Below are 15,346 nucleotides of genomic sequence, written 5' to 3'. Positions count from 1 at the left end.
CATACACCGGAGTGTCCATCTCACGGCCAAGAGCGAGCCATACATCGGAGTGTCCATCTCATGGCCAAGAGCGAGCCATATACGGGAGTGTCCATCTCATGGCCAAGAGCGAGCCATACACCGGAGTGTCCATCTTATGGCCAAGAGCGAGGCATACACCGGAGTGTCCATCTCATGGCCAAGAGCGAGCCATACATTGGAGTGTCCATCTCATGGCCAAGAGCGAGCCATACACCGGTGTATCCATCTCATGGCCAAGAGCGAGCCATACACCGGAGTGTCCATCTCACGGCCAAGAGCGAGCCATACACCGGAGTGTACATCTCACGGCCAAGAGTGAGCCATACATCGGAGTGTTCATCTCATGGCCAAGAGCGAGCCATACACCGGAGTGTCCATCTCATGGCCAAGAGCGAGCCATACATTGGAGTGTCCATCTCATGGCCAAGAGCGAGCCATACACCAGTGTGTCCATCTCATGGCCAAGAGCGAGCCATACACCGGAGTGTCCATCTCACGGCCAAGAGTGAGCCATACATCGGAGTGTCCATCTCATGGCCAAGAGCGAGCCATACACCGGAGTGTCCATCTCATGGCCAAGAGCGAGCCATACATTGGAGTGTCCATCTCATGGCCAAGAGTGAGCCATACACCGGTGTGTCCATCTCATGGCCAAGAGCGAGCCATACACCGGAGTGTCCATCTCACGGCCAAGAGCGAGCCATACACCGATGCGTCATCTCATGGCCAACATAGGTTATCATCCATTTGAAATAGATAAAAAAATTCCTATTGATTGACAGCAAATCATGATGCTGCAGAGAATTATTGTAGAAATAAGAAAGAGGAAAACGGAAGAAAGGTGGGAAAGGACACAAAAGAAGAAAGGAAGAAACAAGGGGAAGCAGAGGAACAAAGAGAGAAGGAAGGATGTTAAAGAAGTAAGGGAGAGGATGGAATAAAAGAGTGGATGAAGGAATGAAGGAGAAGAAGGGAGAAGAAGAAATCAAAGAGGGGTAGGAGAGGAAGGAAGGAGAAGAAGGAAGAAGAAAGAAGAAAAGAGAATGGAAGAGGGAGGAAGAGAAGAGGCAGGAAGAGAGAAAAAGGAAGGGAGAGGATTGAGTAAAAGAGGGGAATAAGATGAAGGAACGAAGGAAAAGAAGAAATAAAAGGGGTAGGAGATGAATTAAGGATGGTAAAGAAGTAAGGGAGAGGAAGATATAAAAGGGGAAGAAGATGAAGGAATGGAGAAGGAACAAGAAGAAGAAGGAAGGGAAAGGAAGGAAGAGAGTAGAAGAAATAAAAGATAGGAAGGAGAGGAAGGAAGAGGGAAGAAGAAAAGAGGAAGGAAAAGGAAAGAAGAAAAGAGGAAGGAGGAGGAAAGAAGAAAAGAGAGAATGGAAGAGGAAGGAAGAAAAGGAAGGAGAGAAAGGAATAAAATAATAAGCAAGAAGAAGGAAGAAAAGAGAAAGGGAAAAAAGAAATAGGAGGGAATAAAAGAGGAAGGGAGAAAGGAAGAGGGATTGTTACTTCTGCAATCTTTTTCTAAGAAGTTGCCGTACCAGAAACAACCTATGGACAAAAGTGGCGCTGTGGCTTGATCAGAAGCAGCTAATTTATTCTACCCTGTGCTGTTTATGGATCCCCATACACACAGGGCTTATAACATAATAATGGCCTCATAACTGAGAACCTTGTAATAGGACACTCACAAGTTTTATGACTTGTCGCCATATTATCTTGGCAGGGGCAGGAGAAGTAACTGCCACTTTGAGTTCCCTACAGCAATTTTCCAGTTAATGTTAAAAACACATTATCACTGTAATTATTAAACATTTCTGGCACTTTCCGTTCCCCACAATTTAACAAGAACTCTGCTTGCTGTCATAGAATGGCAATGCCGTCAGACATGTTCCTGTCGTGCAGACATCTCGTGAAGATCTGAACAGCAAAAAAATTAATTCACTCTGCTACCTGGAACGGAAGAGCTTGCAATCTAATGCTTCTGCAAATGCACCCACGAGCCAGGGACCTACTAGCATGCAGGAGAAAACTGGAGTCTTTGAAGGAAATCAGAGGGCGGAGGTTTTGTTTTTGTTTTGTTTGTTTGTGTTTTTTTTTTGGGGGGGGGGGGCAAATGACAGGTCTTCTTTAAGGTTAAAGTTCAAAGTTTCTGAACCAGTGTTTCTATACCAGTAGGGGGCAGTATACACATAGCTCATGCCGCAGTGCTGCTGGTACCTGCAATGGTTGTGGTTTCCTAGGCCGAGCTGTTGCGCGTCACGGTGTTGGGCGTTGTATGGCTTCTGATTAAGCCCCTGCGAGTTCCAGTTCACGCAGACCTGTCCGCTGTATGTCCGGCTGTGGTTTCCTCGGTAGGACTGTCCTGAACCCTCGTAGCAGGAAGCCAAATTATCTGCACAGTGATAATCAGATACTAAATATGACCGGACATAAATAATATAAAGAGGTACTCTGCCTCAATTATATATGTCAAAGGGTTGAGGGCCAATATACCCCCCATAACTGCCAGGTTTGACCTCCCCAGTGTTTTTTCGCACCATTGGAACAAGTGTCCACACCCTTGTTAGCGGTTTCCCTATAGTTGGGGGGTCCTGAACCAATTTCCCTACTAAGTAGCCACTAAGTTGTCCCCTTCTCTCTAAGGGCCCATATACAGTGCACCCTGTCCATATTATAGCCTCACTATATACAGTACAACCTGGCGCCCCCCACATACCTATCTCACAGTGCTCTCCGGTGAATCCGCCAAGGCAGTTACACAGGTAATTTGGGGAGTACAGCGCCTGCAGACATCGTCCTCCGTTGTAACACCTGGTCTCTGTACAATCTGTTGAAAACAGCATGAGAGAGAATAAACTTTTCTGGTCTGTCCCGAGCCATCCCCAGACGCAATCATGGACAAAACCTCCCCACTCATCTCTTTGACGGTGTTCATACCAACCAAGATCGGCATTTAAGCCGCACCCACTAGATTCATAGAGAATGTCCACCAAAGAAAAAACTAAAAACTTGTTACTTTTGGGAGGAGTTTGCATTAATCACACGCTTTTCGGGCCATGACATTGCCCTTGTGCAATGGAGACAACCTCAATTGGATGTTTTTTTAGTACACCTATTTTTTGTACTTTTTCATCTGTGACATCCATTTTGTCAACTTTTTCATTTGCAGCACCCCTTTTGTAAAAAAAAATATTACTTATTATTATAGCGCCATTTATTCCATGGTGCTTTACATGTGAAAAGGGCTATGGGTAATAAAAAAACAAGTACAATAATCGGGAACAAACGAATCACCGACTGGTACAGGAGGTGAAAGGACAATACCCACGAGGGCTCACAATCTACAAGGGATGGGTGAGGATACAGAAGGTGAGGGCAGAGCTGGTCGTGCAGCAGTAAGGTGGGTTGGTGGTCATGGCAGGTTGTAGGCTTGACGGAAGAGGTGGGTTTTCAGGTTCCTTTTGAAGGTTTCCATGGTAGGCGAGAGTCTGATGTGTTGGGATAGATAGTTCCAGAGTAGGGCAATGAACGGAAAAAAATCTTGTATGCGATTGTGGGAAGAGGAGGTTGCGTGTAGGTAAGTACCGGGAGATGAGGTCACTGATGTATGGAGGAGACAGGTTGTGGATGGCTTTGTACGTCATGGTTAGGGTTTTGTAGTGGAGTCTGAGCAACGGGGAGCCAGTGGAGGGATTGACAGAGGGGAGAGGCCGGGGAATAGCGGGGGGAGAGGTGGTTTAGTTGGACAGAAGAGTTTAGGATAGATTGGAGGGGTGCGAGAGTGTTATTAGGGGGACACAAAGCAGGAGGTTGAAGTAGTCAAGGTGGGAGATGTTGAGGGCATACACTTAATCTTTTTAGCTCATTAGTGTACTTTTTTTTTTTAACTTTTTCATCTGTGACACCCATTTTTTATACTTTCTTTATCTGTGACACCCATCTATCAACTTTTTACTGTGTGGCACTCATTTTTTAAATGTCAAGGTATCAGAAAGGTTTATCCAACATAGAAACACCATGTAGATGTTTGAACCCACGACCCAGGTAGCATCTTACCCTTGAATGGCACACTGTGACACCTGCTCCTTCCCTCCTCACAGCGACAGATCTCAACCCTCCGACCGGCAGGACGTAGCCAGGTGTCTCCAGCAGTGTACAGTCTTCCTGAGGGTCTCTCCATGCACAGAGCTGTAGAGAAAGAAAAGTTAACTAATTAACCATTACCTTGCTGCCACTCTTGAAGGATTAATCCATGTGGTCCCTTTAAGATTTCCTTACCACTGTTTTGTTCTATTAGCAGTTCATTAATGATTTTAGAGGGATTCCAATAATAGAAGTTGTTTTTTTTTCTGTCAGTGGTAGTTCCACCAAAAGAACTTTAACAAGGCTTATAGGTGCTGGAACATATAACGTCCACTGTGCTAACTAGCCAGTAATACTTTTTCATCTTTGACACACATTATTTCTACTTTTTCATTTGTGACACCATTTTTTGCCACTATTTACTAATTGTGTTTATTTTTGGGAGTCTTTCGTTTACCCATTTTTTCTACTTTTTTTCATCTGTGACACCAATTTTTTCTACTTTTTAATTTGCGACACTCCTTTTTTTTTACTTTTTTATTTATAGCACCCATATTTTTTCCATTATTTACTAATATAATCATTTTAAGTCTTTAGTGCAACCATTTTTTTTTATCTGTGACAACTATTTTACTTCATTTGAGACATTCATTTTTTTGCACTACTTAGTAGTAGAATTATGTTAATTTTTTTAAGTTTTTACTACATCAATTTTTTTTCCGCTTTTCATCTGTGAAACCCTCTTTTATACTTCTTCATTTATGACACCCATTTTTTACACTATTTACTAATTTGTTATGTTTCTAGGTCTTTAGTTCAATCCCATGGTTCTTTGAGATCTTGACAGCCATTCGGGCTACACAACAAGTCTGAACGGTTAATCCTCTTTTAAAAGAAGAAATGTAAAAAACTTTTGACGTGTCGGATTGATGGTGGTCCTAGTGTTAAAAACTCTACCAATCACTAAAACAAAGGGGCATCTCTGTAGGGTATGTCATACAAGCCTGATAGAATCAGGTCTTGTCATGATCCATTCCGGAGTTTAGTCTTGTCTGCTCTTTCTCTGGGTGGATCGTGTCAAGGGTTAACTTTGATCTGCTTCATTCTGGGCTCGGGTTTGCTATTTAGCTTCCAGGTATCCAGAGGGTGGTGTCAGCTATGGCTCTGTCTTTGGCGTGTGAACCTGACTCTGGAAGCCCTTGATTTGTCCTACTGTGAACCCTGACTTGTCCTGTGTCTGTTATCTCCCCCTACCTGCCCTTTCCCAGTGTCTCTTTGTTTGTGTGTATATCTGCTTGACTCCCTGGTTCTGATCTCTTGGCTTGGCTTTTTGACTCCGTTTCAGTTTGTCCCTATTGTACCGTATTTTGCCCGTCCTGGTTTACTGATCCCTTGCTATGTCCTGACTATCCATTCTGTCTAAATCCTTTTGTACTGTTGAGCTTGGTTTTCCTGACCTCGCTCTAGCCACTAGGGGGCGTCTGTTCAGTTGCTCTGTGTGTGCAGTCTGGCTTCCCTACCAGGCTCCCCCTGGTGGAGGTTGCGCTGTACTGCACTGCAGCTGCATGACAGGTCTCACCTCTAGAACTCATAGTTCAATTGAGACTTTCCCTTTCAGGAATGCAAAAAAACTGAGATATTGGGAGATGTTTGATGAAGCTCTCACTCTGTAGATCTGCTTTAGTTGTCCTTGTGGACATTTTTCTTCGTCCTTGTCAAAGTTCTGAAGGCTCAAAATAAAACTATTTTGGACTCTGCGGCTGATGAGTTACTTATGTCTTAGCCAGGGATAAACACTACCGTGAAATGAGAGGTCTTCACCAACTATCGTCTCATATTTGAGCTTCCTAGACCCTTGCATGAGTATCCCATTGGATTTTGCGAATTGCATCAATGACCCCTAAATTTATAGCTATTAATGAGGTTGGTCAGAGTTAGACTTGAAGCTAACCTTTAACTCCCCTATATATTATAACATGCTAATAGGCCACCAAATGTTTCCATTTATCTAGTTCCTCACCAATAAAACCCCACCCAAGACAAAAAATCAAAATAATCACATTTATATCCCCTGGTTCCTCTCTTCTCTCGATGATGAAGGGCCTGGAAAATAAATAATAGAGGTGTTAAAAGGCACGATGATATAAAGGTGTAAAAATATTCTGATGTACCCAAAGGGGTAAAAGTCATTTTTGGATAAAACTTTAAACTTTAATCATCATATACAACTACCTATTTGTTGGTGGTCTTCTAGATATGTGAATACACTGGGGTCCCAAGTACGAGCAACCGCTACATAGTGATGCATTAATTTGGCTCCTAGAGGGATGAGCCCATCCGTGGGACCAAACCTCTTCTCTGATATCCATAAGCCCCAATAGAGTATATGGACAGTGGTTGTCTTTATAAAACAACCCTATTAGGGTTACTGTGTCGTGGTGGGATTGCTGTTGTTCAAAATTATGTTCACCAAGTACCCCAAGTTATTTTCATGCACTATTGCTATTTATTTACTACAGGATAGTTGCTCATTCTGTATTTATCTTACGTTTTGTCTGTTTATTTGCATGCATATTCCAGTTCATCTCTTTAGGTTTGTGTTTCAGGTTTTTGTACTCTGTGCAAATAATGACATAACTGGACATTACGTTTATATAGCTCCCCATGGCTGGGTGACTATAAGTCATGGTCTCGATCCTGCTCAGCCCTTGTTCATATTTACGTCATTTGATATATAATAAAGTTTTCATTCTAGACGTTAGAACCGTTCCAAATAGGGTCACCTTGATGTGGTGGGATGGCTTTTATGTTTTTTTTATATATCAAAATGATGTTAACTAAGTATCCTATGATATTTTCATGCACTATTGCTATTTATTTACTGCGGATTATTTGCTCATTTTGTTTTTATATTTTGTCTACAAAATACAATGTGTCACCATAAACACTCTCAGAATCTTGGCAATATGTTGAAACATTGCTGATCTATCACCACAAAAAGTGACGCATGTCAGATTTGTAACACCTGTCAGATTGTGTTGCAGTCTGAAAAAACACAGCTCCTGATACCTGTGTCTCAATGACAGAGGAGCTGTATTGTAAGCACATATATCTCTGTGAGCTCGGAGAAGGGCCATGATATAAGAATTAGTCTTCTCAGCTGATTGAGCATGGTGACTGAGGCTTGAGAAAAAGACTTATTTTTTCTTCTGTCACAGCCCTTCTCCCACAGCGCCGTTATGTGTGCTTATGATACAGCTCCTCTGTCAGTTGAGACACAGGTCTCAGGAGCAGGGTTTTTTCAGACTGAAGTCTATTCCAACAAGTGACTAGAACGGGCTGGTGTTTAAATTACATGACACAAAGCACTTTATCACATTCTTAGAGAACTCCTTTAAGGACTTTACAGCAATACCATGGTCTGCCTCTCTGGTATGCTATCTTAGTTATATAGAAATACAAAATCTGATTCTTGGACTATAAATAGTTGCTCTTCTTATCTAGGTTATCAAATATTGTCTAGTGTAGGATTGTCATGTAATATTAATTAAAGAATTTACTTACATCTTTAGTGGATGATACAATCTGACCAAGGAGAAAGATCAATAAGATTGTCATTGCTTGGTGTCCAAGAAGACCTATTTGAACCTGCAATAAGGACACACAAGCATAGTGAAGAAAGTCTAACCCATAATTAAAGAAGACAAATAAGTAATGTAAAGAGTCTATATTTTTGGATGCGGGAGCTGCATTTGGAGATACTATTAAAAAATAACATTGAGCAGAAATATCTACAGCATTCTTTTCTTTACAACGTCAAGACAGGTTTTTCTAGAAAGATATAAACCAGGACTGTCCGTAAGCCTCTGTACTTACAAACCTATCAGCTTTGATCGTATCCTATCAACGTTCGCTATATCATTCCTATCTCATCCCTTGATTCCTGGCCAGGAATGACTGCAGTGTAATTTATGGTCATCACTATGTGTGGTCTGGAAATAGCCATTAGTGATTTTATCAGATGACGCAAAAAAGAATTCCCGATATCAGTTCTGTGAAGCCTACAGTTCCCGTAACAAAGACCTTCTGTTTGCCCACCACATACTATTACATTGAAGTTTTCATTACTGGATGTGACAACAAGTGTTTGGATTTATGGAAATGCCGGATGCGGTTTTAAGACTATCTGCACCCAAAAGTAAATACAGATTGTCTAGTCATGAACATTGCCATGTGTTAATGTTCTATGATTACATGATTGGTCATATATTTACCAAAATATCTTGAGAGATCAAAGCTAAAAAAGCTAACACAGGCTCATGCTAGTCTCAAAATTAATTTAAAATACATGTCAATGATACAAAAAGCTGTGTGCTAAATTACATTATCATCATACCGATATCTTCCCCTACAAATATCTGTTCTGGTATTATTTGGCAAATTAACTATAATATCAGGATAAGACTACTACTGCTAATACTAAATTTATTCAGGTGTAATTTAATCCTAAATACTCTTAGTCCACTTAGCAGTAAGTCATACTAATAACTTAAGAGCACAGAAGTGAAAAAACTTTGGAGCTTATATTTACTAATGACTTTTTTAGCTCATTACTGAAAAACAATAAATAAAATAATATTCAATCATAAAATGTAACTTTAATTTCTCAGTGTTTTTACCACAGAAAAAAAGGGAAAATCTTTGTACTTTCCACATGAAGCTTGTTTAATTAGGCCTATTGTGTTAGATCTGAGTAGTGTGGTTGGGCTGCATCCAAAAGCAACTCTACATATGTCTGAAACCATGAATTTTTATGGGTCACCACATGACTCATGAGTTTATATCTTAAAGTGAAGGAAAACATTGCTCCAGGCCTAGTCTGACCTTCCAAATTAGTAGAGCATCTCCCAATTGGCTCAGAGCCTGAACTACTTGGAATGAAAATGAAGTGTTGTGTATTTTCTTCTTCAGGTTTTAAACAGAGTCTGTCAGCCTGAACTGACAGTATAAAGTAAGCAGAAAACCTTAAAAGGGATACAGCCCCTATAAAAACTGCACTTCTAATCGCTGTCTCCAGTCTGAAGAAAGTGAAGTTTAATCACATATGCTTGGTGCACCCAGGGTGTGACCAAGAGGCACAGTGCCTCGTTCCACCCACTGCTTTTGCATGTCTCTGCCTCATTCCCTGGTGATTGACAGCATAGTTTTGCCTGGAGTGAGCTTTGTCAGCAGAGGAAGCTCGGGAAAGCCTGTCAATCACCAGTTATGGAGGCGTGTCAAATAAAACCAGTGTGTGGAAAGGTGCACTGAGCCTCTTGGCCACACCCAGGGAGCACCAAACACCCTAATTAGCATATTTGATTAAACTTCAGTTTCTGTATAACGGAGGCAGCGATTAGTCATTAAAAATGTTAAATACAGTATTATTAATTCATGTAGTTGTCTCCTTATTGGAATACATCCAGATGACCTCAATGGAGCAAGATTGTCATCAGACACATTTTGGCTTTACGGGAAATAGTTTTGTGGGTTTTTTTTCTTCTCTTTTTAACAGTTTGTTTCTGTAGGGTCAAAGGCGATGCCCCATATCTAGAAAAATAAAATTTAGCAGTGGGGATGGTTGGGGGGAGGAGGCGGGTTCTTGTAATCAATCGAATGGGTTTTCTGGGAATACACAATGATGAATCCGAGCAGCAAGTATTTTTAGAGATTCCTATGTTTTCTTTGGCCTACTCTTGGCTGGGTTCTTGGCGGTATTCTCTGCATTTCTGATGGATCATACTTACCCTACTCCCCAAACACAAGCACTCTATCAATGTTTTTTTTATTTTAACTCATAACTGAACCAAAAGTTATTGCCACTTAGTAAATAGCCCATTGCAATCATGGGGCACCTATGTAATGCATAAACGTAAGTGGTCCTTCAGAGAAAAAACGTAAGTGGTCCTTCAGAGAAAAAACGTAAGTGGTCCTTCAGAGAAAGAACTGACCTTTCCTAGTAGGAAGAATCCAGATTACATCCATTTTCTCTGTTAGATATACATGGGTCCAGATGGCTAATAGGGTCTTGGTGGTATATCAAGACATCAACATTATAAATGGTACATGGTAGGTGTGGGGATGGTGGGTGCTACAAATTATGTATTGGGGCCAAGGAACTTCACATTAGCCTCTGCTCTTAGGACATAAGGAAGGAAGAGGTTTCAACCCTTGTTGAGGGTTTTGCTTCTTCAGAACTTGGTCTCCTTCACATGCAACCTGGTTTTTCTACTGCCTCTCACAAATATACATTTTTTCACCATTTTAAATCAGAAAATTGGCAAGCACAGGTCATCAGATGCTAGAAGTATCCCATTTCGATCCCTTAAAATTCACAGCCATTGCTTGTCCACTTACCTTCTCCATGGTTGGAGACTCCTTGCTAGACCTTCTGTAGTCTGTAAGCTATGTGTCCTCCTAGAAGTCTGTGAGCAGCTGCTAAGAGAAAAGACAGAGGACAGCATTACTTTAGGGTTAGTCATCGGGGAGAAAGAAAGGAGATAGGCAGGCGGAGGGACATGTGTAGGAGGAGGAGGAGAGTCCTAATAGAGGACCACAACAAGTCACAGAGAGGAAGAGGGATCATATAAAGGAAGTTATAGAGACATAAAGACCAGAGGATGAGTGTGCGGACTTCAAATGTTAGACAAGTAATACGTCACGTAGTCAACATATATAAACGAGATCTGTGGAAACTTAAGGAGTTAACTGGGTATTAAGTGGAATTTTAAGTACTTTACATGAGCAGAGAATGAGTGGACGCCAGCCTAAGATCTGTTTATGGCTCTTGCTAAATCTAATCCATCGGTTTTACATCTATCACTATGTATTTACTCATGCTGACTACATTGATTGGCTGGAAAATTGCCCCCCTCCAGGTCTCTTAATAGGTTGTCATCACCAGGAATATAACCTCTAAAATATCAATCAACACAAAACATCTGCCCATCTTTTGGTCCATCATGTAGAAAGATCACATTGATGGCGAATAAGATGTGAAAATTATAATTTCTGTTCCCATTCAATAGAAAATAAATTGAACAATACTCTTTGAATTCGATCCATTATTGCTAGTTCACCTGTTTTAATCTAGTTTAGAGCTTGTTTTTTGTTTGCGCCAACTTCATTTTTTAGTTTGAGCCTTTCGAAAAAGCCACTTTTTTATGCATTTGTCTATATGTTTTGTTTTTTTCACAATTGTGATTGGTGTTTAGGCTTTCCAGATATTTTCAGCTGATTCATCAACTTTTCGGAAAGTACCCAAATTCTTTAGCAAATATGCTCCAGTTCCCCTCCTGGAGTGATTTTGTCCCCAATTCATCACTTTAGGATTCTTTATCACTTTTCTAATTTTATCTTCTGGCATTCACTAGTGTTTTTGTTTCGCATCACAAAGTGAAAAAAAATGGTCTCTTTTTCTAACAGTTTGTGTGACTTTCCAGCGCAAAAAGTCACGTGTTTTGCAAACATTTCTTCCGTACATAGACTCCATATGTAGACATCACCCCAGGGTAGGACTGAAGTAGATTTTCAACAGATTTGGCAACTTTTTAAAAATTCACAAATGGTGAATTGGGCGAAAACATATGGAAGATCTAAACCTCGTCCACAATGGTGAACTAAAAACATAAAACCACAACAAAAAATAGAACACCTAAAATAGACTTCTAAATAGGTTCCGCCTATATAAAGATGAATTTGACGTGAGCTGGAAACATGTGACTTGGCAGGACACTTATATCTAGCTCCTTGTAGTGGGGGCAAAGTATTTGAGACCATAAATTTGAGGTGGGGGACTCTCTTCTCCAGCGTGTCTTCTGATTTGTCGGAAGACACGCCGGCGATGCCAGCAGGTAAGAATCAGTTTGTAGGGCTCCCATCCAGTAGCCACAAAATATTGACCAGTATCCTACAAATCAATGAAGTAATCTCCAGTTAGAGATCGTTGCGAAGAAATGAATTTTCACAATGGCCGACTGTAAACTGTTGCCTGACAAAATTTTGATCTGCCAGGTTGAAATTTTTCATCTGTTAAGGGCTGAAACTACACATCTAGGGCATGAATGGTTAAATGAACTCTGGCACTAATCTAATGTTTTGCAAATTTTAGCTAGTCTTATCTTTTAGCCTCAGAACTGATACCCAACGGGTGTATGACAGTACCCTATTACGGTAAACAGCATCCTCTGCAATAGGAAACCATTATTACTATTAGGAAACCTCAGAAAAAAAAATAAGAGCTTGATGTAGGGTAGGGTAAAACATTCTCCATATATTATAAGATATGTTGGCTGTTTAGCCTGCCCATTTGCCAAGCAAATATCTATAGGGCCCCTACTTGAGCACCACCCCGTTAGTAGTGCCTACGTTTACGCTTAATCATTTGCCAAGCAAGACACAGAAGAAATCACCTCTTCAGAGAGGAAGAGGACTGTAAATCTAGAGCCATCTACCGGATATAGCAATGCTAAAAGTCAATAACAACCCTTTAACGAAACATGCCACATGATTTAGGATGAAAAGCCAAACCAGAAACTCCACTGTTTCAGGGTATTTGCCCCTCATCAGTGCAAATCAAGGAAACTAAGTAGATTGGGTGAGAGACCTCTGACAGTGGGTCTAAGTCCAATAGGTGGCAATAGAGTTCCAGCACTCTTTCTTTCTGAAGAGGCAATTTGCATATTTAAATTACCAGAGGAGCATTGCATGGCCTTTCCGTCTCCTTATGCCGATTTGGTACTCTTCACAAGGAGACATGTTAACCCTTAAACTCTCTGTCAGAGGCCTCTCACCCCCAGCCAAATTAGATTTCTGACCTGGCTTAAATTAATCCACAAAGTGCTCCAAAAATGGCCGATAAATCAATGTTCATTTTGTGTGTACCACTTTCCTTAGAATGAAAGACTCCACGTAGTTTCTTCATCACTGGGGCTAGTGGACAGATTAGAGCGAGGGATGAAGTAGGAGTCTGGTTACTATGAATCATGGCACAGTCAAGTCAGTGAAGTCAAGATAATTACTTCAAGACTTGGTTATGGAAATCACATATATTCTGCTCTGTAGGGTTATTTTTTTCATGCAAACCAAAAAAATTATGCAACATCTTTTAAATTGAAAATAGTTTTCATCTCTGCAGCAATTACACTGAATTATTACAAGGTTATCCATGGTAGGCAATCCTTTTTTGTGATTCCCTAAAAAATAATATGATCGTAGTATTCCCTCATTGCTATCTCACTCACTCATTAGCTGTTGTACCTAATGGTGTAGTGTTCAATTTCCCCACAGCTCCCCCACAGGAGAAATGAAGCATTACACATTTCCAACAGAAATCAATTGGAAGTCCCAGTAATGCGTGGATATACCCATTCCTCCAGAGATAGAGAAGCTTTTTGTAGCTCTCTCAGCTCAGGTGGTTAATTGACATAAATCGCAAATAAAGGACTTTAAATATAGATAGTGATGTGAAAAAAAGCCATTTGAAATAATAGGCCATTATCTGATGCCATTTAATAGCATTTTCTGAACCAGATAATTAATTTTCATCTTAAAAAATAACGGCATTAGGATATTCTAAGACTTTATGATCTGTGGGGGCTCTGGTCTCTGGGGACCTTTTTTAAGACTAATCTCAGTGTGTGCATGGCAATACTAAGTCATGGTCTGACCTAAGCAAGTCTAGGACTACAGGGCAGCTTTGGCTGCAACACAGGTCGCGAGGCCAAAAATCACTGTATGCCGCTGCTATATTGCAGCATATTGCAAGTGAATGGGGTCACAGTGTGACCCGCAAGGTACCATGACGGCAACAAACAAGTCACAAAAATTTGGAGTTTTTGGAAATTACATGTGACGGTAGCAGGACCCGGCAGGATGCAATTCAACCCCATTCATTTGCAACAATCAGTGAATTGTAAAGTGCTGCGGAATATGTTGGCGTTATATAAATAAAATAAGATTATTCTACTTGATTTTTTTATTACGTATACCCCTTTTCACATGTAAAGCGCCATGGAATAAATGGCGCTATAATAATAAATAATATTAATAGTTAGCAGCTGCATACAGCCATCTTTGGCTGGGCAACGTGTGTCACCACCAATCTGACCAGGGTTAGAATTTTTCCTGAATTACGTATATTCAGAACCCAGACCTAGATCTGACAATGGACCAAACGTTGATATTACTGAGTTATCAGAAGGCATTGTACAAATCAGTCTCAGATTGTGGGTGCCAGTGCATATGTTCAACAGCATGCATAGACTGTAACAGACCCAAGTTCTGCCATTTTTACCGATGGGCACTGCTATATATTTCATTAGCTGTATTGAAATGCAAAGTTTTCTTTTTAATTCAGAAGCATCCTGCAAGAAATCATATATATATATATATATATATATGTATATATATATATATATATATATATATATGTATATATATTACATTGTAGCCTACGGGCGACGTGTTTGCTATGGCGTGCGTCTGTATAGATCAGAGCTGTATGTTAGGCAGAAATAATGCAGAGAACATGGTGAGAATACAAAGGACAGGTCCTCAGATACAATATCCCCTTGTCTCCGGCACAGGTGGTGTCGCTGGCATTGGTGGTTGGTGAGATCATCATGTGATGTGACTCACGGGGAAAGTGTTCAATAAGAGAATGTGTAAGTGTCAGAGAAGGTAAATTACACCTGGATCATCCACCTCAAGAAGCGAGGCATGCCTCAGATTACCGCTGATGGACTGATGCATCATGCATGATCTGGTAGAAGGTTTACACAGTAAAATATCGATATTTGCAGATGATACAAAACTATGTAAAGCAGTTAATACAAGAGAAGATAGTATTCTGCTACAGATGGATCTGGATAAGTTGGAAACTTGGGCTGAAAGGTGGCAGATGAGGTTTAACAATGATAAATGTAAGGTTATACACATGGGAAGAAGGAATCAATATCACCATTACACACTGAACGGGAAACCACTGGGTAAATCTGACAGGGAGAAGGACTTGGGGATCCTAGTTAATGATAAACTTACCTGGAGCAGCCAGTGCCAGGCAGCAGCTGACAAGGCAAACAGGATCATGGGGTGCATTAAAAGAGGTCTCGATACACATGATGAGAGCATTATACTGCCTCTGTACAAATCCCTAGTTAGACCGCACATGGAGTACTGTGTCCAGTTTTGGGCACCGGTG

The 15,346-nt window shown here is 40.8% G+C and overlaps 1 protein-coding gene across 1 annotated transcript in view; it reads right to left on the bottom strand.

The window, feature by feature from the left end:
• PLAT (plasminogen activator, tissue type) overlaps window positions 1-15,346 on the bottom strand; it is a 47,582-nt gene that overhangs the window by 17,476 nt on the left and 14,760 nt on the right. The window contains exons 2-7 of the mRNA XM_069766910.1: window positions 10,504-10,584; window positions 7,672-7,755; window positions 6,168-6,210; window positions 4,081-4,212; window positions 2,741-2,851; window positions 2,242-2,416 (exon numbers count right to left, since the gene is read on the bottom strand). Coding sequence (XP_069623011.1) covers window positions 2,242-2,416; window positions 2,741-2,851; window positions 4,081-4,212; window positions 6,168-6,210; window positions 7,672-7,755; window positions 10,504-10,512 — 554 coding nt within the window. The 5' untranslated portion in view covers window positions 10,513-10,584. The remainder of the gene's footprint in view (window positions 1-2,241; window positions 2,417-2,740; window positions 2,852-4,080; window positions 4,213-6,167; window positions 6,211-7,671; window positions 7,756-10,503; window positions 10,585-15,346) is intronic.

The sequence above is a fragment of the Ranitomeya imitator genome, chromosome 4 (genome assembly GCF_032444005.1).
Source record: "Ranitomeya imitator isolate aRanImi1 chromosome 4, aRanImi1.pri, whole genome shotgun sequence".
NCBI classification, from domain to species: Eukaryota; Metazoa; Chordata; class Amphibia; order Anura; family Dendrobatidae; genus Ranitomeya; species Ranitomeya imitator.
The sequence above is the reverse complement of the archived record's forward strand: the minus strand, read 5'-3'. Positions and strand labels throughout refer to the sequence as shown.